General features: G+C 44.1%; 2 protein-coding genes across 2 annotated transcripts; both read right to left on the bottom strand.

The window, feature by feature from the left end:
- Positions 1-291: 291 nt before the first annotated feature.
- On the bottom strand, positions 292-5,495 carry LOC119027808. The gene is made up of 7 exons (XM_037113273.1): positions 5,243-5,495; positions 5,060-5,119; positions 4,214-4,303; positions 3,781-3,822; positions 3,637-3,666; positions 3,385-3,525; positions 292-1,254 (listed from the first exon to the last, which is right to left on the bottom strand). Exons 1-7 carry the CDS (start codon positions 5,294-5,296, stop codon positions 988-990), a joined length of 684 nt encoding a protein of 227 aa, XP_036969168.1. The 5' UTR covers positions 5,297-5,495; the 3' UTR covers positions 292-987.
- Positions 5,496-16,121: 10,626 nt separating this feature from the next.
- LOC119027806 (H-2 class II histocompatibility antigen, A-K beta chain-like) lies at positions 16,122-18,843 on the bottom strand. The gene is made up of 6 exons (XM_037113271.1): positions 18,687-18,843; positions 17,940-18,212; positions 17,286-17,499; positions 17,094-17,161; positions 16,869-16,982; positions 16,122-16,595 (listed from the first exon to the last, which is right to left on the bottom strand). The coding sequence occupies exons 1-6, from the start codon at positions 18,739-18,741 to the stop codon at positions 16,570-16,572; spliced, it is 750 nt and encodes a 249-aa protein (XP_036969166.1). The 5' UTR covers positions 18,742-18,843; the 3' UTR covers positions 16,122-16,569.
- Between the last annotated feature and the right edge of the window lie 3,323 nt (positions 18,844-22,166).

The following is a 22,166-nucleotide window of genomic DNA, read 5'->3' as shown; positions in this document are numbered from 1 at the left end:
TGATCCTTCATTATTGATCTGCAGGTTATTGATCTTTCATTATTGATCTACAGGTTACTGATCCTTTATTATTGATCTGCAGGTTATTGATCCTTTATTATTGATCCTTCATTATTGATCTGCAGGTTATTGATCCTTCATTATTGATCTACACGTTACTGATCCTTTATTATTGATCTGCAGGTTATTGATCCTTCATTATTGATCTACAGGTTACTGATCCTTTATTATTGATCTGCAGGTTATTGATCCTTTATTATTGATCCTTCATTATTGATCTGCAGGTTATTGATCTGCAGGTTCAATAAGATCAATAACCTGCACGGGTTATTGATCAAACCTGTGATCAAGCTCTCCTCTCACCTCAGACGGGCTGCATGCCAACACTTTGTCTCAGCAGCAGAGACTTTATAAAATAAAAGTCTTTAATGAAGCCTGTTGACGATTACAGAGCAAAGTTAGTTACAGTCGACACACTGATGTGAGACCTGAATATAAACAGTGACATCATGTTACAGATCGATTGTTTCTAAATCACAGGAAATTATAATTCACTCTCTGATCAGTTTAACAGAGTGATTATAAACATTTACACAGATGATTTAAAACATGTCAGTGGTGTTCAGGGGTTTTTAAACATTAAACACTCAGAAGATAGAAGATTAACGTAAGATAATCGTTAAGATAATCGTTAAGATGATTGTTTGTGTCCGAACATCAGAAGCACTCGACATCACCTGATGTTTCAACACGTTGTCATCGACAAACAGCCACTCGTTACCCAGCATGCCCCTCTGTTCCCACATGAGTAGTTCATGTGATTAGTTCAGTGAAGATCAATAATTCATTACAAAGAGTGTAGCCTGTCGAGTTAATGACTGTCCACACTGTGGCGCTGTGACTGAGTAAAAATCAAACTCCACACACAGACGAGAACTTCACTAGTGATTGATTACTGATAGATAGCTGTCTGCAGGGGGCGGGGCCTCACAGCCCCAGCTCAAACCCCGCCTTATCGAGGTGGTGGGCGTGGCCTGGTGAGTCCCGGGTCAGTCTGTCTGCCCGCTCTGTGCTGTCGTCCACCAGCTGAGGAGACGCTGGGTCCGCCTCTTCACCCTCCTCTGCCACGCCCACCATAGATTCAGCCACGCCCCCATCCACTGTGGCTCCGCGGTGGTTTGCGGCAGCTCCACCTGCAGTGACAGCGACTCCTCGAGGTTGAGCCATGAGGTGGTGAAAGGTCAGCAACACGGGCTAAGAGAGGGGGCGGGGCCAAACAACATGGTGTAACATGACCTGCTCATCTGTTCTGAAAGTTACCTCAGCACGATTTAATAAACAGTCATCAAGGAAAGTGGCCTTTTTGCCGCTTTAATGCTCGGGCTTACCTGGGCTGAAGCCCAGGAGCCTCCCAGGTTCAGGTTCACAATGAGCTGAAAAGATCATATTGTTTTGTAACTTGTCAGGTTTTCTGTCAATCACGCTAATCGCACATTATGTGTCTGCTGATTGATCCATAGCCTGTGGCCCCTGGGCTCACCTAGAATGTCTGCAGTTAGTTTTGGGGTGTGTCCCTCTATGACTGAGTGACATTAAGTGGAAAATGTCGGGGAGGACGTATGAGAGTGGAGCCAAGAAAAGAAAAACTTATTAAGAAAGAGAAAAAGAATGACTGAAGATCATCCTAAGCAGCCAGGGGGAGACGAGTCAAATGACCCATATAACAGTGACCCGGGCCGCTGGGGAAACAATAGTGATGCAAAGGTGCGCAGTTATTGGATGAAAATGTGAGTCCTGTCAAAGTAAAGATGCTAACCTGTCGACAAGACCAGACGAAAGCTCTTCTAACAAGGTAAGAAAGTGATGTATTTATATCTTGTGCAGGTTTTAAATTGTTGTGGTTGTGCATTATTTTAAGGGAAATGCACATCTGCCTAGATATTTGTCTAGATTATACTGCTACTACGACTCATACTGCCAACCTTCTATAAATGTTGCTCAGTTTTTTTGGCATTAGGCCATGCTGCTGTCCATGGGCTGAGTGTGTGTGTGTGTCTGTGCAGGTGCGTGTGATTGGTTGTCAGGACCTGCTGAGGCTCCTGCTTTGATCTGATGCTGTTCTTCACTTATGCTGTTATTAGTTATTATCAGTGTTTGTGCAGACAGGATATGGTTGGTGATGTTTTTCATAATATCATTTGAAATCATACTTAAACAGATTTTGGTTTTATTATCACCATAAGTTGCTGTGTGGTTGTTAAATAAAGTGTATTGTGTTTCTGCTGAAGTGGGCTCAGTGATATGTTATATTATATTATAATATTATGGTGTTTTCTGGCTCAAAGAGGGAAAACTCACTGTTGTATATCTTGAAAGAAACTAATGCACTTTGTGATGTAGATTACCTAAATATTACGCTTTTTTAAAATGAGTCTATAAATCGAGGGTATGGAGGGTCTATGAAACCTCTCACCCCCGGGGCTTTAACATCAGGTCAAGTCGGCCCTGCCACAAGTAGTCCGGTCACACACCTCAGCGCCTTCGGTCACTTAGCAACGTCAGCTGATCTGTAGTCTACTTCACTTCGGGATAAAACTACTTCTAGGCCACTAGTATGGATGAGTTTCACATTAACTTTCACATTTTTGAATAATACGGTGCTTTTGACTCAGCAGAAGGCTGAGTTGTCATCAACTGTCAAGAAAAGAAAAAGAGAGGAAAGAAGCAAAACAACACAAAGTTCTGGATGACAGATGTTGATAAAATAAAAGAGGATCGACACAAACTGAAGACAAACAGAGCAGCACAGTATGAGCCAAGTCAGATTTAAAAGATGGTTAGAGGACTTCAGCTGAGTTCTAAACAATGTTCTGTTCAACGTCTTTGTCGGCGGTTTGCAGAATTATATTTCTCTGCTGTAAACACTATGAACGGCTACAAACACACACTGTGTGAAGCTGTTTCTGTGTTGGCAAGTAGCCGTGTAGTGAGCAGGATGATGTTTAGAACCTCTGACATTATCTGGACAATAAGTCCTGACTAATACACTCAAAGACTGAACGTGATCAATAACTAATAATGTCTGATAATATGATATTACATGAATATAATATAATACTTTAACTATAGCAGCCTGATGGGGCCAAATGGGCGGAGTCAGTGTGACTGCCAGTGTTTGACAGCCCGCCACTTTTATTTTGAAATCCAAATCTGTAGTCTTATTTTTCCCATGATGCAGCTTGTCTCTCTTAAATCAATTAATGGCTTAGGACATAAATATTATGGTAATCTGATTACTGTGCAGCCAGGTGAGAGGTCAGCAGTGATGTCACGTGATGTCACGTGATGTCACGTGATGTCACGTGATGTCACGTGTGCACTCACCTGGCCGCGGCGCTCTCTGCTCGCCACACTGTCATCACCTGTTTCTCTCTCTCTGTCTCGCTCGCCCACTCTCTCTCCCAGCAGAACCAGTTCATGGAGCCGCAGACTGGACCTGCTGAGAGAGGGGCGGAGCTCCGGGCCCTGCACACACACACACATACACACACACACAGACACACACACACACACGGTGACGGACACTGAAACTTTAAACTCGTAACATTAAATTGAATAAACTTTATTTAAACTCACCTCCTGAGATGAGTCTGTCTGCTCCACAGCCTGCAGGATATGACATCACACACACATTATGACATCACAGACACATTATGACATCACAGACACATTGTGACATCACACAACATGACTATGTGTGTGTGTGTGTGTGTGTGTTACCGTGGTCTCCAGCCTCTCTCGCTCTCTCAGCAGTTGAGGACCCTGTAAAAAATCAGCCAATCAGAGCAGCTCACTGGTCACATGGTGCAGTGACATCATCATATCTCTGTCTCGCATGTTCTGACCAATCAGCAGCCTCAGATTTAAGGTGAGTGGAGCTCTCAGCTGACCCACTGGACCTGTTCACACCTGACCAGAACTAAAGAGTAAGTGGTGCCGGTCCCAGCCTGCACAGCCGGACACCGGAACGGTTCTGCACAGCCGGACACCGGAACGGTTCTGCACGCCACTGAAGTCAGAACCAGACTTTCTTCATATTTGAGCAGATTAAAGGTCAACAGACGTCCGGTCCTGAAAGGCTCCAACAGAACCAGTACATTTAGTGGTAATCAGTAGGAAGCTGAGTGATGATGTCACTCAGGTGACCTCTGACCTCTGAACTCTGGCTCGACTCCGAGGAGGCTGATGATGAAGAGGAGGAGGAGGAGGTCCTCTGTCCACCGGCGTCAGGAGGAGGGGAGGGCTGCACACACACACAGACACACACACACGCACACACATTGTGATACTGTATTCTGGGCTGTCTTCCTCAAAGATATCGGCGTGTAGTAGGTTGATAAAAGATTCTGCGGAGGCAAGGCTGGGTGGAACCCTATACCTAACCCTTATTAAAACAGACTTGAGCCTAGCGTCCGAGCAGAGTGTGGCCCCACATCTGATGTTCTCCAATCTAGGGCAGAATAATGCCAAACGTTTCTACCCTTCTTGCCCTATCAGAACTCCTACTCTTAGGAATTCTACCAAGTGCCCCCCCTCTCGTCTCTCTCGTGGGACCCTTCTTAAAGTCCTTTGAGCAGTACCTACTTACTCCAAATTGGTCACTGTGGTGGGTTGAAGGTTCATCTCCCATAAATGACCAAGTCTGTTACTGTCCCTCCTTCGGGCTCCAAAATTACCTAGATGAGCCCTCTATCCTTTTCTGGAGATGTATGTGTTTAGATATCATCCTCCATCTGACACAGCAGTCAGGCTCCAATTCAGTTCCTATAGTGGCCTTGTCTCCTGCTAACCTTTGACCCACACAGCTAAATGCTGACTCCAAGGTCTCTTGGAGCTGTGAGCCCCGTATTGTCTGCATTCCCTAAGTCACACAAGGAGGAACAGGTTAAATTTAAACTGAGTTGAATTAAAGGCCAGAATGTGTTGCCGTCCAGATACCTCAATACCATCACTGACAACATGGCTTGTGTGTGTGTGTGTGTGTGTGTGTGTGTCTCACAGATGTCTGGCCCACTTGTTGCAGAAAGGGCTGAAGGCTGCTGAGTTGTTCCCATGTTACCTGTATAACACACACACACACACACACACACACACACACACACACACACGCACACACACAGACATCAATGATTACATGCTGAACCAATAAACCAATCAGCAGATCAATGAACAGGATTCTTACAGGTGTAGCCTGGTTCTGATCCAGCAGACAGAACAGTATCAGTAAAATCCACATCCTGGAAAGATCTGGTCCTGATGGTCTGAACTGGACCTGATGGACTGAACTGGTCCTGATGGTCTGAACTGGACCTGATGGACTGAACTGGTCCTGATGGTCTGAACTGGTCCTGATGGACTGAACTGGTCCTGATGGTCTGGGTCGGTCCAGGTCCGGGGCTCCTGCAGGTTCTGAATGAGTCTTGCTGTGATTTGTCTATTTTATTGTCTCTCAGCAGGAAGTGACCCGTCATCATGTCTTCCTGTGGCCCCGCCCCTTCACCACCAGCCCCGCCCCCTCCCACTGACCGCCGCCCATCAACCAAAACAACCTGATTTATGTGTGTGTGTCTGTTTTGTGTGTTCCAAGTGAGTCAGTGTTTGTTGTCGTCCTGCGTCTGCAGAGAGAATCTCAGTTGTTTCACATGAACGTCACAAACTGCAGCTGAGACTGAAGCAGCTGTGGTGAACCAACAACACAACAACAACACACCCTGCTGACAGTAAACACATTACACAACCAGCACTGACACACACACACACACACACATGACTTCAAACAGTGAAAGTGAAGAAACAAGTCAGTGATAAGAAAATTATTAATGAAGTGAAGTTATGAATAAACAGCAGTCACATGGTGAGCAGGACTAACTTATTAATATAATGTTATAATTATGTAGTTAATATTATGAAGTAATTATTATGAAGTTATAATTATAGAGTAATTATTATAGAGTTGTTATGGTCAGTGAGTTGAACATGAGTTTATAGATGTTGTCCTCTCTGACGTGTGTTGTGAGGTTGACAGTTGCTCAGAATCAGGTCTCTTTACTAACAGGCAGAGAAGACAACATGTTCCCTCTGAACTCTAACATGTTAACATGTCCTCCACTCGTCAATAATACTACTATACTATTAGAAATATTCTATAACATTAAAATGTGGTTAAACTTGTAAACGTTAGTTCTGCAAGTGAAGTTGTTGCAGCAGAGGAAACGATTCATCACTTACGGCAAACTCCTCATCTCTGCTGTCACTCATGGTGGCGCACATTTGTTTCTCCATCGCCCTGATCATTTTACGGGACACTCTCTCGTGGTGTGCCCGTTTGTTGATAACCCAACCCTGCATGTTTATCTCCAGCTCCTCTCTAGACTTCTTCCTCCCTCCAGCAGGCAGCCTGGCCCTGTTGCTGTCCTCCTCAGACAGACGCTGAAGCTCACTTTGATTTTTTCACCAATCTCTCACTCTCTTGGGGTCAGCAGAGAAACGTCTAGCGGCTGCTTCTCCTGAGTTTCACTCTGCATATAATTTCATGTCAGGGTTCTCCCCAGACAATGGAACAGTGGCGCAGTGCCGCTCTACTCATTTTCAGTATTAGCTGCTTTGTAGCGTGTGAGGGTGACGAGCGAGCGTCCGTCAGTCCGACGATAGCAACTAACTGTGGCCGCCCCGTCCGATCTACCATCTCTACCCCCCAGTCCGATAGTAGAGACCCCCCGATGACGGTGCGCCGCTACACTAAACATTTCCGGGGAGAACCCTGCATGTCATACTTTTTTTTTTTTTTGCTACACTGGAGCCATGGTTATCATCACTGTGATATTGACTGACAGAAAGTAAGCACAATAAATGAAAAAGTAGAGAAGAAAAACATCCCATCACGTCTTCTTCCTTGATTTTTAGAAAAAATAAGTAAATTAGACCCGACATTTATTTGGAACAGGCGTTTATTTACCAAAATATACACCAGCACCCGGCGGTAAAAGGGGACCCGGCGGTTAATTGAAACCCGGCTATAATTTGGAAATTTACGGTATATTAGCTGGTCCTCCCTGAGCCTGCCAACTCCTAGAATGATGAACACAAGTGATTCCTGCATGGTCTCTGCAGCCCCACTGGTAACACGGAGCTCCTACAGGCTGTTCAGAATCTGCTCCTGTCGTTACGTAACTAAAGGAGTCATTATCATAGTCCCGCCTCCTCTGAGCGGTGACAGCAGATATCTGAGAGGAGGCGTTCATCCCTGAGGTGAAGTTCAGTGTGTCCAGCAGTGAGACAGCTGAGTTTTACTCAGAGCTAGATGTGCAAATTACTCTGTTGTTGGTTGTATAAATCAACATCAGTGTCTATATTCTGTCCCAGCTACAGAACAACAGAAGAGACAGTGGCTGTGTTTCATATTTTAAGACAACGTGCCGGCTGAACTGAAGGGAGGTTTATTGTGATGGTGGGACGTGTACACAAAGAGTCTGAATTCATCACCCACAGCTTCATTATTTCAGTGAGAAATACATGAACACAAATAACCAAAGTAATGAGTATTTATTACATGTATTATGGGGAACAAAATGAAAGACTTTTGTTCTCTAAATCTAAAACAGTGATTCATAAACAGACTACAGTTTGAGAATCATGGATCAAAGTAGTGTCATGTTCATCTCACCCAGTAATGACAACACATGATCTAATTAATGGACACGGCACACTTTTAAAGCAGTAACTTAAATACCATCAATCTTGCACAGTAAGCAACTGGAATGCCACAGTCACAAGTTCAGTTTACACTGCTGTGTGTTGGAAATTCACCACATTGACCTCAACCAGCTCCTTGTCCTCTTCTTCATCACCTGGTGCATACAGGATGTGCATTTACTGTGTATGTGAAAGGAATAGTTCATGTTTTTTGAAGTAGCTCATATAAATTACATATCTATAGTCGGTCTGTTTCCTACCGTAATCACTGATCAGCACAGAGTCCAGATAAAAAGATAAATAAACCACCTAAAACAAGGCTCACCTTAAAAAATCAATAACAGTTCAAGTGTATGTTGTAAAATGAAAATTCACACCACTTTATATCGCCATCAGGCTGGCCTTTCTTTTGGCACTAACCGTAGAACCTCCGTATGAATCCACTGAAACTCTGATCCAAACAGGTGATCTGCGAGTGGAGAAATACAGCGCGAGGCCCAGTTGCACTAATGTATAGGGATACAGAGGAAAGACAAACATTAGCTGTAAAGACATGCTACAACAACATATTGTATTACAAAGTATTAACTCATACCATGATCTCAGACCTGTTAGCTTTGGCCTCAGTGTGTTAGCATGATACCATGTCCACAGACCTATTAGCTTTAGCCTTTGTCTGTTGGCATGATACCATGACCGCAGACCTATTAGCTTTAGCCTTTGTCCGTTAGCATGATACCATGACCTCGGACGTGTTAGCTTTAGCCTCTGTCTGTTAGCATGATACCACTATCTGAGACCTGTTAGCTTTCGCCTCTGTCCATTAGCTTGATGCCATGATCTGAGACCTGTTAGCTTTAGCCTCTGTCTCTTAGCATGATACCATGACCTGACACCTGTAAGCTTTAGCCTCAGTGTGTTAGCATGATATCATGATCTCAGACCTGTTAGCTTTAGTCCCAGTGTGTTACCATGACCTCAGATGTGTTAGCTTTATCCTCAGTCCGTTAGCATGATACCAAGACCCCAGACCTGTTAGCTTTGGCCTCAGTGTGTTACAATGATACCATGACCACAGACCTATTAGCTTTAGCCTTTCTCTGTTAGCATGATACCATGACCTCAGACCTGTTAGCTTTAGCTGTAGTGTGTTAGCATGATACCATGACCTGAGACCTGTTAGCTTTGGCCTCAGTATGTTACCATGACCTCAGACCTATTAGCTTTAGCCTTTGTCCGTTAGCATGATACCATGACCTCGGACGTGTTAGCTTTAGCCTCTGTCTGTTAGCATGATACCACTATCTGAGACCTGTTAGCTTTCGCCTCTGTCCATTAGCTTGATGCCATGATCTGAGACCTGTTAGCTTTAGCCTCTGTCTCTTAGCATGATACCATGACCTGACACCTGTAAGCTTTAGCCTCAGTGTGTTAGCATGATATCATGATCTCAGACCTGTTAGCTTTAGTCCCAGTGTGTTACCATGACCTCAGATGTGTTAGCTTTATCCTCAGTCCGTTAGCATGATACCAAGACCCCAGACCTGTTAGCTTTGGCCTCAGTGTGTTACAATGATACCATGACCACAGACCTATTAGCTTTAGCCTTTCTCTGTTAGCATGATACCATGACCTCAGACCTGTTAGCTTTAGCTGTAGTGTGTTAGCATGATACCATGACCTGAGACCTGTTAGCTTTGGCCTCAGTATGTTACCATGACCTCAGACCTGTTAGCTTTAGCCTCTGTCCGTTAGCATGAGACCATGATCTGAGACCTGTTAGCTTTAGCCTCTGTCTCTTAGCATGATACCACGACCTGAGACCTGTTAGCTTTAGTCTCAGTCTGTTAGCATGATACCATGACCTCAGACCGGTCAGCTTTAGCCTCTGTCCGTTAGCATGATACCATGTTCTGAGACCTGTTAGCTTTAGGCTCAGTGTGTTAGCATGATATCATGACCTCAGACCTAATAGCTTTAACCTCTGTCCGTTAGCATGATACCATGACCTGTTAACTTTAGCCTCTGTATGTTAGCATAATACCATGACCTGAGACCTGTTAGCTTAAGCTTCTGTCTGTTAGCATGATACCACTATCTGAGACCAGTTAGTTTTCGCCTTTATCCGTTAGCATGAGACCATGATCTGAGACCTGTTAGCTTTAGCCTCTGTCTCCTAGCATGATACCATGACCTGAGACCTGTTAGCTTAAGCCTCTGTCTGTTAGCATGATACCACTATCTGAGACCAGTTAGTTTTCGCCTTTGTCCGTTAGCATGAGACCATGATCTGAGACCTGTTCGCTTTAGCCTCTGTCTCTTAGCATGATACCATGACCTGAGACCTTTTAGCTTTAGTCTCAGTCTGTTAGCATGATACCATGACCTGAGACCTGTTAGCTTTAGTCTCAGTATATTAGCATGATACCATTACCTGAGAACTGTTAGCTTTAGTCTCAGTCTGTTAGCATGATACCATGACCTGAGACCTGTTAGCTTTAGCCTCAGTGTGTTAGTATGATATCATGACCTCAGACCTGTTAGCTTTAGTCCCAGTGTGTTACCATGACCTCAGACATGTTAGCTTTAGCCTCAGTCTGTTAGCATGATACCATGACCTGAGACCTGTTAGCCTTAGCCTATGTCTGTTAGTATGATACCATGACCTCAGACCTGTTAGCTTTAGTCCCAGTGTGTTACCATGACCTCAGACATGTTAGCTTTAGCCTCAGTCCGTTAGCATGATACCATGACCTGAGACCTGTTAGCTTTAGTCTCAGTCTGTTAGCATGATACCATGATCTGAGATCTGTTAGCTTTAGTCTATGTCTGTTAGCATGATACCACTATGTGAGACCAGTTAGCTTTAGGCTCAGTGTGTTAGCATGATATCATGTTCTGAGACCTGTTAGCTTTAGCCTCTGTATGTTAGCATGATACCATGACCTGAGACCTGTTAGCTTTAGCCTCAGTGTGTTACCATGACCTCAGACCAGTCAGCTTTAGCCTCTGTCCGTTAGCATGATACCATGACCTGAGGTCTGTTAGCCTCTGTATGTTAGCATGATACCATGACCCGAGACCTGTTAGCTTTAGCCTCTGTATGTTAGCATGATACCACTATCTGGGACTAGTTAGCTTTTGTCTCAGTCTGTTAGCATGATACCATGATCTGACATCTGTTAGCTTTAGCCTGTGTCTGTTAGCATGATATCACTATCTGATACCAGTTAGTTTTAAGCTCAGTGTGTTAGCATGATACCATGTTCTGAGACCTGTTAGCTTTAGCCTATGTCTGTTAGCATGATACCACTATCTGAGACCTGTTAGCTTTAGCCTCAGTGTGTTAGCATGATACATGACCGCAGACCTGTTAGCTTTAGTCTCAGTCTGTTAGCATGATACCATGACCGCAGACCTGTTAGCTTTAGCCTCTGTCTCTTAGCATGATACCATGATCTGAGACCTGTTAGCTTTAGCCTCTGTCCGTTAGCACGATACCATGTTCTGAGACCTGTTAGCTTAAGTCTCAGTCTTTTAGCATGATATCATGACCTCAGACCTGTTAGCTTTAGCCTCTGTCCGTTAGCATCATACCAAGTTCTGAGGCCTGTTAGCTTTAGGCTCAGTCTGTTAGCATGATACCATGTTCTGGGGCCTGTTAGCTTTAGGCTCAGTGTGTTAGCATGATACCATCCCTGCTGTAAAAAAACAGCACAGACCAGCACTAAAACACAATGTATGCTGGTCTTGCTAGTGACATTTCACCAGCATATATTGTGTTCTGGTGTTGGTGTGTGCTGTTTTTTAAGCAGGGATGAAGTCAGACCTGTTAGCTTTAGCCTCTGTCTGTTAGCATGAGTCCTCTTGGTGTTAGCTTCAGTCATTTGCAGGGGCAGGAACCAGACTTAATAAATAAATAAATGCAGCTGATACATTCAGGTGCAAACCTCCTGTTAACTCCTGTTAGCTCCTGTTAGCAGCTCCTGTTAGCAGCTCCTGTTAGCAGCTCCTGTTAGCTGTCCAAACTGAAGCTGTGTGGTCGCTGTCACACCACAAACATCCACTGTGTGTGTGTGTGTGTGTGTGTGTGTGTGTGTGTGTGTGTGTGTGTTGTTCCCGGTCTGTTCTAAATAGGGTTGAGCTGAATGTGAAACTGTTTATCTGCCTTCCAGAACCACAGACAGTAAATAAAGACACACACACACACACACACACACACACACACACACACACACACGCACTTCCTGCTGTACAACAAAAAGTTAGCATGCTAAGCTAACGGCCCTCTGGTCCTCTCTCGGGGATCTACTGACTGCATGGCTCCACTTGAAGTTCTCCAAAGAGACTTTCTGAACCATCTCAGGTTTACAACCCCGACCAAGGAAGATAAAAGTGATCTGATGAAGCTCTGAAGGCGCCTGCAGGCCCGGTGACCCACAGAACCGTAGAAGAAGTTCTGGATGCTGCTGCTGATGTGATAAATGAACCCTGTGAAGAAGGATTTGATCCATCCTTCAGATCTGCAGGATTCTGTTCTGCTGAAGCCAACAGGAAACCTGCTGCAGACACAACGTGGTACCGTCCAACAGCCCTACCTGTCCTCAGACAACATGAGGACAGGTGCTCCACCAGACATGGAGGATACAGGTGATCACACACCTGTCAGTGTGCTCACTCCCCAGGATGTTCTGCCTCCCTGTTAGTTCAGCATGAAAACACAGTCACATCTTCTCCGTGTTGACTTTTCCTCGAGCTTCTGCAGAGATGAGATGTTGTGATATTTGTTTGTTGTATCGACAATCTCACCACCAAAATTCCCACTTGAGGGGATGTGAAGTCATTTCCAACTCGTCCTTGTGATGATGAAGTCTGCCATCACATATGTGTTTCTTACACATGAACGTCGCTCCTCCTCAGTGACTGGCAGGGCGGACTGGGAGCTGGTTTAGAGAGGCCGTTAATCTGATCACATGACGGATCCAAGTGGAACCATAAGTTTAACATCAATACTTTATTTGCACTATAATAACTGCAGGAGTGGATGGGCTCATTGTTTCTGTGTGACTGGATTTGGAACATCAACATTTGACATCTTAATATAATTCTATGCAAACACCCAGTCCTGCACATGCACCTGTACCTGCACTGTTGGTTTGGTGGTTCCTGCTTCTCCTCCTCCTCCTGTCCCTCCTCATCTGTCTCTTCCTCCTCCTCACTCCTATAACTGGCATTATCCTGTCCCTCTGCATCAACTTTTATGGCACTTTTGCAAAGAATTCACTAATACAATATAAAAGTCAACAAAAGCGCCACACACACACAAACACACACACAGTAAATAAATAACTCACTTTAATATATTTTTCTCGAGCTGGTAAAAATGGCTATAATATATTAATGTAGGAACAGAACAGGAAAACAGGAAGTATAACTTGTATATTCAAATAATATCTTTCTTTGTTTGTCTGGTCAGTATGGATTTTATTTTTAATTGATCAAGCAGATTAAGGATTTTCGCAGGTATGGTGTAACACCTTTAATGTTCTGTGTAGGTTTAACATCATCAGGATTTCTGTCTTTATGTCTCTGTGGCGTTTATGTTTTGAGTCCTGTCACTATGTGACGGACAATAAAGTTTTCTGAATCTTGAATCATTAGTTAGCAACATCATCTCTAAGTTAGCGAACACATGTCGGTGCTGTGGAACTTCTTCAGAGTAAATGAGGCAGATAAAACACGAGCCGTCTGCAGTCTGAGCAACAGGAGCATCTGCAGTTTCAACACGACAGTGACGTCATTGATCAGATCGATGAATTAACACATTAAACTGATCTCACAAGTTGCACAAAATGCAAAAATATCGTTCGATCCGATCCGACCGGTGGACAGCCTCGTTCTGTGAGCCCTGAACACATCCAAAACACAAAGCAGAGTTCTCAACGGGCCTGAAATTACAACCCGACCCGTGGCTGCATCCTGTTTTAACCTTCTTTTCTTTTTTGCCATTAATTTTTCTGCTCCACTCATCTCTTTCTCTGGCTTCTCTCTTTTTTTGCATGTTTGGAGGAGGAAGAGGACAAGGAGGAGCAGCAGGAGCAGCAGGAGGAGGAAGAGAAGCAGGAACCACCAAACCAACAGTGCAGGTACAGGTGCATGTGCAGGACTGGGTGTTTGCATAGAATTATATTAAGATGTCAAATGTTGATGTTCCAAATCCAGTCACACAGAAACACTGAGCCCATCCACTCCTGCAGTTATTATAGTGTAAATAAAGTATTCATGTTAAAATTATGGTTCCACTTGGATCCGTCATGTGAACAGATTCCATCCTGCCTGGATCTTATGGAACAATCAACAGGCTGCAGACAGAAATCAGTCCCTGTTTCTTAAAGGCTGGTTTGACTGTGTTGTGTTTAGTTATGAGCTTCTGAATGATTCAGGTGTCTTTAATTAAAGCTACCTGTGAAGAACTGACCCAACAAAGAGGATCAGAACTCTGCTGCTCTTTGCACCCAGAACACTTCAAGTTACCTGCGAGTATTCTGTCTGTAACTACAGGTCGCTCCTGTAGAAACCTTTCTCAGGTGGGATTCCTGCGCTGTGTCTTGGTGGAAGGTTGATGTTCACATCAGGAGTGTTTTTACTTCCTGTCACCACATGAGATGTTTCCTGACATCAGCAGTAAAGTTAAAGAAGTTCTGATTAAGCTCTTCCACAGATTCTGACCCTGTCATGAAGTTCTGACCCGATGTGTCTGATTTATGTTCTGCAGAGATCAGGTCCAGTTTTTATACTGATGGACTCAAATGTCCCGTGAGGTTCTGGTCACTATAACTGAAGCTCTGGTCTGATGTTTGAGTGTCTGATCTAATAATAAGGAGATTAATGATGTGATAAAGTTTCTGTGTTTGTTGGATAAATAGATAAAAGTCAGATTTCAGTTTATTTCAAATGAAACTTTGTTTTATCTTAAACTGAGGACTTTTTATGATTCTGTCTGTAAAGAACCTGAAAACAAGAAGCTTTAAAGACGTCCAGCATGTTGAAACATCGTGGACCGACTGCAGGTAGAAGAGTATCTAGAGTTTATATAAGCTTGTTCTTCTGTTACGGCCTGCAGAGGTTTACAGTTTAACTCCACCAGAGGGCAGCATCACACTGAGTCAACATGAACACTGTCAGTCTGAACTGTGACATCTGTAACATCTGGATGAATATGTTAAATACACAGCTGTCTCATCCTGCATCACCATCTTTGTGTCTGTTTGTCCCTGAGGACTGATGGTTGAGTCTTTCAGCTCTCACACATACAGACACACTGAGCTACAGTGAAGAAGACGTCAGACTGTCCACACTTTGTTCTGACTGAGGACCAGCAGTGTGTTTTATCTTCACTGAGGATTTAATTCATGTTGTTTCATGAAAACAATCCTCAGGTTCTGAATGTGAACTGACTCCTGCTGCAGGACGTCCTCTGCTGCAGGACGTCCTCTGCTGCAGGACGTCCTCTGCTGCAGGACGTCCTCTGCTGCAGGACGTCCTCTCGTCCTCTGCTGCAGAACGTCCTGCTGCAGGACGTCCTCTGCAGACGCCCGTCAGGATCAATGTGATCATTAAAGTGTTTCTGACGTCGTCTTCATCTAAACATTTTGTCTCTCAGTGTTTAATGCTTCACTTTTCATTCTGTCCTTCATGACGTCTCTGCTGAGGACATTTAATCTTCTGGCTCCTCCACACATACAGCTGCTGCTGCGCCGCTCTACACACCCACCAGACTCCATTCATAAAAACACTGATTTAACACTGGAACTGGAACTGCACAGAACCAGAGAGCAGCATGTCGTGTCTCTGACTGTTGGACCGGACCGGACATCATCATGTTGTGTCTCTGACAGACTGTTGGACCGGACCGGACATCATCATGTTGTGTCTCTGACAGACTGTTGGACAGGACCGGACATCAGCATGTTGTGTCTCTGACTGTTGGACCGGACCGGACATCATCATGTTGTGTCTCTGACAGACTGTTGGACCGGACCGGACATCATCATGTTGTGTCTCTGACAGACTGTTGGACTGGACCGGACATCATCATGTTGTGTCTCTGACTGTTGGACCGGACCGGACATCATCATGTTGTGTCTCTGACTGTTGGACCGGACCGGACATCATCATGTTGTATGATGGTCCTGCTGCTCCGACTGGAACCAGCTCTTTGGACCAGAGTTCAGTCTGAGACCAGAAGGTTTCTAGACGTGAGTTAATCTGTGAGGAGACGCTGCTGTGAACAATGTTTGTATCACAGTTTCATGTGGAGACACGTGACACTTCCTGTCTGTGATCATGTGATCAATAAATCCACAGAGTCTCAGACTTTCTTTGTTTATTGATCAGAAAACTTCAGCAGAAACACAGAAACCAACAATCACCATCAACCAGCCCCAAATGATTCCAGCAGGTTATATCTGACTGAGACAGCACAGCTAGTGAGCCACAGGCCGGGACAGGAAGCACGGTCCAGACTAGACCTGGTCCAGGACCGTCACGGTCCTCACAGACCAACAGGGACGAGGACAGAGACAGGACAGTCCTGGATCAGGTGCAGACCGGATCAGGATCAGAGGACACATCATCAGAGAAGCAGGTGTTCAGCTGCTCCAGCAGGGGGCAGCACTGACAGCACATGAAGCTGCTTCAGGACCAGGATCAGGACCGGGACCAGGATCAGGGTCAGGATCAGGACCTGGATCAGGATCAGGATCAAGACCTGGACCTGGACCAGGACCAGGACCACGATCAACACCTGGACCAGGATCAGTTACTGGGGACCAGAATCCTTCCTGAATTCAAGAAAGAAGAGACAATACGATCAACCTCAAATACACCGTGACATTAAAACTGGTACAAACTGGTCTGAGGTGTGAACTGGTCTGAGGTGGGTTCTGGTCTGAGATGTGTGAACTGGTCTAAGATGTGTGAACTGGTCTGAGATGTGTGAACTGGTCTAAGATGTGTGAACTGGTCTGAGATGTGAACTGGTCTGATGTGGGTTCTGGTCTGAGGTGTGAACTGGTCTGAGGTGTGAACTGGTCTGAGGTGGGTTCTGGTCTGACCTCGGGCCTTGGTCTTGTAGTAGATGAATCCAGCCAGAGATAAGATCAGACCCAGGATCAGTCCAGACGCTCCGATGGCGATCTTGTTTCTCTCAGACTCAGGCATGGACGGGTCTGAGAGACAGACAGGTGAGAGACAGACAGGTGAGAGACAGACAGGTGAGACAGACAGGTGAGAGACAGACAGGTGAGAGACAGACAGGTGAGAGACAGACAGGTATTTACCCCAGTCCGTCACCAGAGGTTCCTTCAGGCTGATGTGCTCCACCACACAGGAGATCTTCTCTCCAGACCTTCAACACAAACAACACATCAGTACATCAGTACACACTCGGACTGGACCCGACTGGACCTGACTGGACCTGACTTGAACCTGACTTTCCCTGGAGGTTGACCTGAACCTGGAGGTGGACTCACCTGGGCGTGTACTCCAGGTGAGAGTGGATCTGGTAGTACCAATCACCGTCTGCCAGCTCATCAGTGGAAGTGACATCAGAGGTGACTTCCTGTCCGTCTCTGGTCCAGCTCACTTTGATCAGTTTGGGGTAGAAGTCGAAGACGCTGCAGACCAACATGGACTGATGTTTCCCAGAGGACGGCGTCGACGAGGTCAAAACGACGGAGGGCTTAACTGTAACACAGTGACATCATCACCATCATCATCATCATTTTCATCATTTTTATCTTAATCATTTTCATCATCATATTTTTTAATTATTATTCATAATAAATTATGATTTACAGGATATAATGTGTGCAGATGAAACCTGATGGGATGTAACCACAACAACATCACCTGATGATCAATAAAGCTGCAGTACCATGTTTGACCAGCAGGCAGAGACACTCAACATGATGTTGCTACACAAAGTTTAAATGTATCAGAGGTGAAGAAGCTGACAGCAGTCAGTGCGATCATGGATCAATAAGTTTATCAATAAGTATGATCAGTGTCCAGTGTTCAGTCAGTGTGTTCATGAATCAATAAGTTAATCAGTGTTCAGTCACGTTTATGGATCAGTAAGTTAATCAATAAGTTGATGATGTCGTGTGTTGGACACACAAACTCACCTGACTGAGTCAGAACACCACTGGAGTAAGAATCAACATGTTGTTTACAGACTCCCTCCTTCTGAGCTCTCATCTGAGCCAGGAGTGACTTGTCTTTGTTCCAGTTCTCTGCGTTCTTCACTCCAAGTTCAGTGTATCCAACATACTCTCCAACGCTGCTGCTGAACCTGATGTACTCCAACTTGTTGAAGACGTACGAGTCGGTGAACTCGATGTCGTTCAGATCAGTGGAGTTAAACAGACAATGGATCACTCTCATGTGCATGAATCCATCTGAAGAACAAACAGAATCAGTCTGGAGTCAAAACTGTGAAACTGAAGCCTCATGTCACTAAATACAGACTGATCAGTGTATTGATCAGAGACTATTGATCAGAGTATTGATGAGTGTATTGATGAGTGTATTGATCAGAGACTTTTTATCAGAGTATTGAGGAGTGTATTGATCAGAGACTATTGATCAGAGTATTGATGAGTGTATAGATCAGAGAGTATTGATCAGAGTATTGATAAGTGTACTGGTGAGTGTACAGATCAGAGACTATTGATCAGAGTATTGATGAGTGTATAGATCAGAGTGTACTGATCAGAGACTATTGATCAGTGTATTGATGAGTGTACTGATCAGAGACTAGTGATCAGAGTATTGATGAGTGTATTGATCAGAGTATTGATGAGTGTATAGATCAGAGTGTATTGATCAGAGACTATTGATCAGAGTATTGATGAGTGTGTGTGGTGCTGTACCTGCTGTGCAGAGGCTGATGAAGAGGAGGGAGAAGCTGAGGAAGGATGAATCCATGTTCCTGTGTTCACTTCACAAACACTGACACAGTCTGACTGAGAGCGGCTCTAAAAACTCAGCACAGGGTCACATGACCTCATCATCAGCTGTTACCAGGCAGACTGCTCTCACTCAGGACGCTCACTGACACCAGCTGAGACACACACACACACACACACACACACACACACACACACACAGCTGCTTCAGTACCTCAGGAACCAGAACAGAACCACACACACACACACACACACACACACACACACACACACAGCTGCTTCAGTACCTCAGGAACCAGACCAGAACCACACACACACACACACACACACAGCTGCAGGAAGGTAAAAGGCTTGTTGACAGAAGCTGAAGTGTCAGCAGTGATGAAGGTGAACAGACAGAGAACAGAGACAGAACTGATGTGTGGCAGTGAGAACAGAACCAGCACTTTATATTTAAAGAAAGTTCTGAAACAAATCACATGGAAAACACAGACATTATAGTTGACTAAAGTGCTGTACAATGAAACTGTATGTATACATATATACGCATACATACACACGTGTATATATATATATATATATATATATATATATATATACACACACAGTTGTGTTCAAAATAATAGCAGTGTTGTTAAAAATGTGGGTAAAGCTCAAAATCCTTCAAATATTTTTATTTCCATTCACTGGGAACACTGCACATTATATTTTACATGAAAGCATCAAGAAAAAAGTAGCAATATTTGAATTAATTTACAGAAAATGAAGAAAAAGTGGTTGTTGGCTGTTCAAAAAAATAGCAGTGTCTGAATTTTTCACAACAAACTCATGTTTACTCAATGAACTGAAACAACATTAAGATTTAGCATTCCTGTGATTAACAAAACTAATATTTAGTTGCGTAACCACCGTTTTTGAGAACTGCTTCGCATCTGTGTTGCATGGAGTCAACCAACTTCTGACACCTGGAAACAGGTATTCCATCCCAGGATGATTTGACAACCTTCCACAATTCCTCTGCATTTCTTGGTTTTGCCTCAGAAACAGCATTTTTGATGTCACACCACAAGTTCTCTATTGGATTAAGGTCTGGGGATTGGGCTGGCCACTCCATAACCTTGATTTTGTTGGTCTGGAACCAAGATGCTGCTCGCTTACTGGTGTGTTTGGGGTCATTGTCTTGTTGAAACACCCATTTCAAGGGCATTTCCTCTTCAGCGTAAGGCAGCATGACCTCTTCAAGTATTTTGATGTAAGCAAATTGATCCATGATCCCTGGTATGCGATAAATAGGCCCGACACCACGGTAAGAGAAACAGCCCCATGTCATGATGCTTGCACCACCGTGCTTCACGGGCTTCAGAGTGTACTGAGGCTTGAATTCAGTGTTTGGGGGTCTTCTCACAAACTGTCTGCGGCTCTTGGACCCAAAAAGAACAATCTTTCTTTCATCAGTCCACAAAATGTTTCTCCATTTCTCTTTAGGCCAGTCGATATGGTCTTTGGCAAATTGTATCCTCTTCATCACATGTCTTTTTTTTAACAATGGGACTTTGTGGGGGCTTCTTGCTGATAGATTAGCCTCACACAGACGTCTTCTAATCGTCACAGTACTCACAGGTAACCTCAGTTCATCTCTGATCTCCCTGGAGCTGATCATTGGCCGAGTCTTTGCCATTCTGGCTATTGTTCGGTCCATTCGAATAGTCGTCTTCCTCTTTCTTCCACGACTCTCTGGTTTGGCTTTCCATTTCAATGCATTGCAGATCATTTTAGCTGAGCAGCCCATAATTTTTTGCACTTCTTTGTATGTTTTCCCATCTTGGATCAACGTTTTAATTAAAGTACGCTGTTCTTCTGAACAGTGTCTGGCACGACCCATCTTTCTCAGGTTCTCAGAGAAAATTGCATGTAAAACATGTGCTGGCTTCGTCTTTAAATAGGGGACACCTGAATGACACCTGTTTCTTCACATAACGACTGATCACAGTGATTGAGCTCCACACTGCTATTTTTTTGAACACACCCCTTTCACTTAATTATTCGACAACACAGACTCAGGAGCATTCATATCATGAATGTTGGGTCTGTTGGGTTTCTCTGACTCTACTACACCGACTGGTAAATTATTTGCGATGTAATATTAAGATTTCTACCAAAAACACTGATTAATCTGGTTAGTCATGTTGAACTGCTATTATTTTGAACACAACTGTGTATATATATATATATATATATATATATATATATATATATATATATATATATATATATATATATATATATATATATATGGAATAACAAGCTGCAGGCTGTGTCACTCTCTACTCTCTATAGCTTCATCCTCCCCCTCCTCCTCTTCTTCTCTCTCCTCCTCTTTCTCTTCCTCCTCTCTTTCATTCAGGCTCCCTCCTGATGGACCTCGGCCCCCTGGGTCCATCTACCATTTCTGGTCTCCTGCTGCCTTGAAATACTGATGGATGTCCTCATTTCTATATTTCTGTAACTCTTGATGCGTCTCTGTCTATTACTAATCATCCTGTGTGTCCTGCCCTCCTCCAGGTCACCATGGTGGACAGGAGGTCTTGTGGCTCCACTTGGTGATGTCTCATCCAGCTCAGTCGTCTCCTGGATCCACACACACTTTACATATAACTTGTATCAGACCTTCTGTTGATGTAACTTGTAATCTGAATGACTCCATAACAGACATTGTTATAATGAGCCCCTCTGGCCCCAGCACTAGTAACATTACCAATCTCTCTAGTCTGGGCGCCTTATCGCTAAATCTCTGTCATCTGTGACTCAGAATTATCTTTTGATACTCAGGTAACTAAAGTGATGCAGTCCTGCTTTGCCCAACTCAGACATCTGACAAAGATCAGGTCATTCTTCTCCTCTGCAGACTTAGAAAAGGTCATCCATGCTTTTATCTCCTCCAGACTGGACAACTGTAACACACTTTAGTCTGGCATCAACAGGTGAAACATCCAAAGACTGCAGCTGATCCAAAACGCTGCTGCTTGGTTTTTAACACGTACTAAGAGATGTGACCACGTTACACCAATCCTTGCTGCTCTTCACTGGTTACCTGGGAGTTTTAGAGTTGATTTTAAGATTTTACAGCTTGTTTTTAAAGCCTTGAATGGTCAGAGTCCTGCCTATCTTTGTGATCTGCTGACTCTTTATGAGCCTGATCGCTGCCTGGGATCCTCCAGCAGGGACTTCCTAATGTTCCAAAATCTCAACTTGTCACTGAAGGTGACCGGACCTTTGCTGTTCCTGCCCCTCGGCTATGGAACTCCTGGAGATCTCAGGCAGGTTAACTCAGTATCCTCGTTTAAATCCCTTCTTAAAACTCACTTTTATCTTATGGCTTTTTCTTAATCGTTGGTATTGTTGTAATTATTTAGATTATTTTATATGTTTTATCTTTGTTTGGAT

Source organism: Acanthopagrus latus, chromosome 10 (genome assembly GCF_904848185.1).
Source record: "Acanthopagrus latus isolate v.2019 chromosome 10, fAcaLat1.1, whole genome shotgun sequence".
In the NCBI taxonomy this organism is placed as follows: domain Eukaryota; kingdom Metazoa; phylum Chordata; class Actinopteri; order Spariformes; family Sparidae; genus Acanthopagrus; species Acanthopagrus latus.
This window is presented reverse-complemented; position numbering and strand designations above follow the sequence as displayed.

Bases quoted from the DNA above. Each gene is read 5' to 3' on its own strand.
- LOC119027806 (XM_037113271.1), bottom strand. From the start codon at position 18,741: ATGGATTCATCCTTCCTCAGCTTCTCCCTCCTCTTCATCAGCCTCTGC. The intron at 16,983-17,093 runs GTAAATACCTGT...TCTGTCTCTCAG, and splicing joins ACCTCTGGTGACGGACTGGG to ACCCGTCCATGCCTGAGTCT. The intron at 16,596-16,868 runs GTCAGACCAGAA...TCTTGAATTCAG, and splicing joins CTACAAGACCAAGGCCCGAG to GAAGGATTCTGGTCCCCAGT.
- LOC119027808 (XM_037113273.1), bottom strand. From the start codon at position 5,296: ATGTGGATTTTACTGATACTGTTCTGTCTGCTGGATCAGAACCAGGCT. The intron at 5,120-5,242 runs GTAAGAATCCTG...TGTGTTATACAG, and splicing joins ATCAGAACCAGGCTACACCT to GTAACATGGGAACAACTCAG. The intron at 3,667-3,780 runs GTAACACACACA...CATATCCTGCAG, and splicing joins GAGAGAGGCTGGAGACCACG to GCTGTGGAGCAGACAGACTC.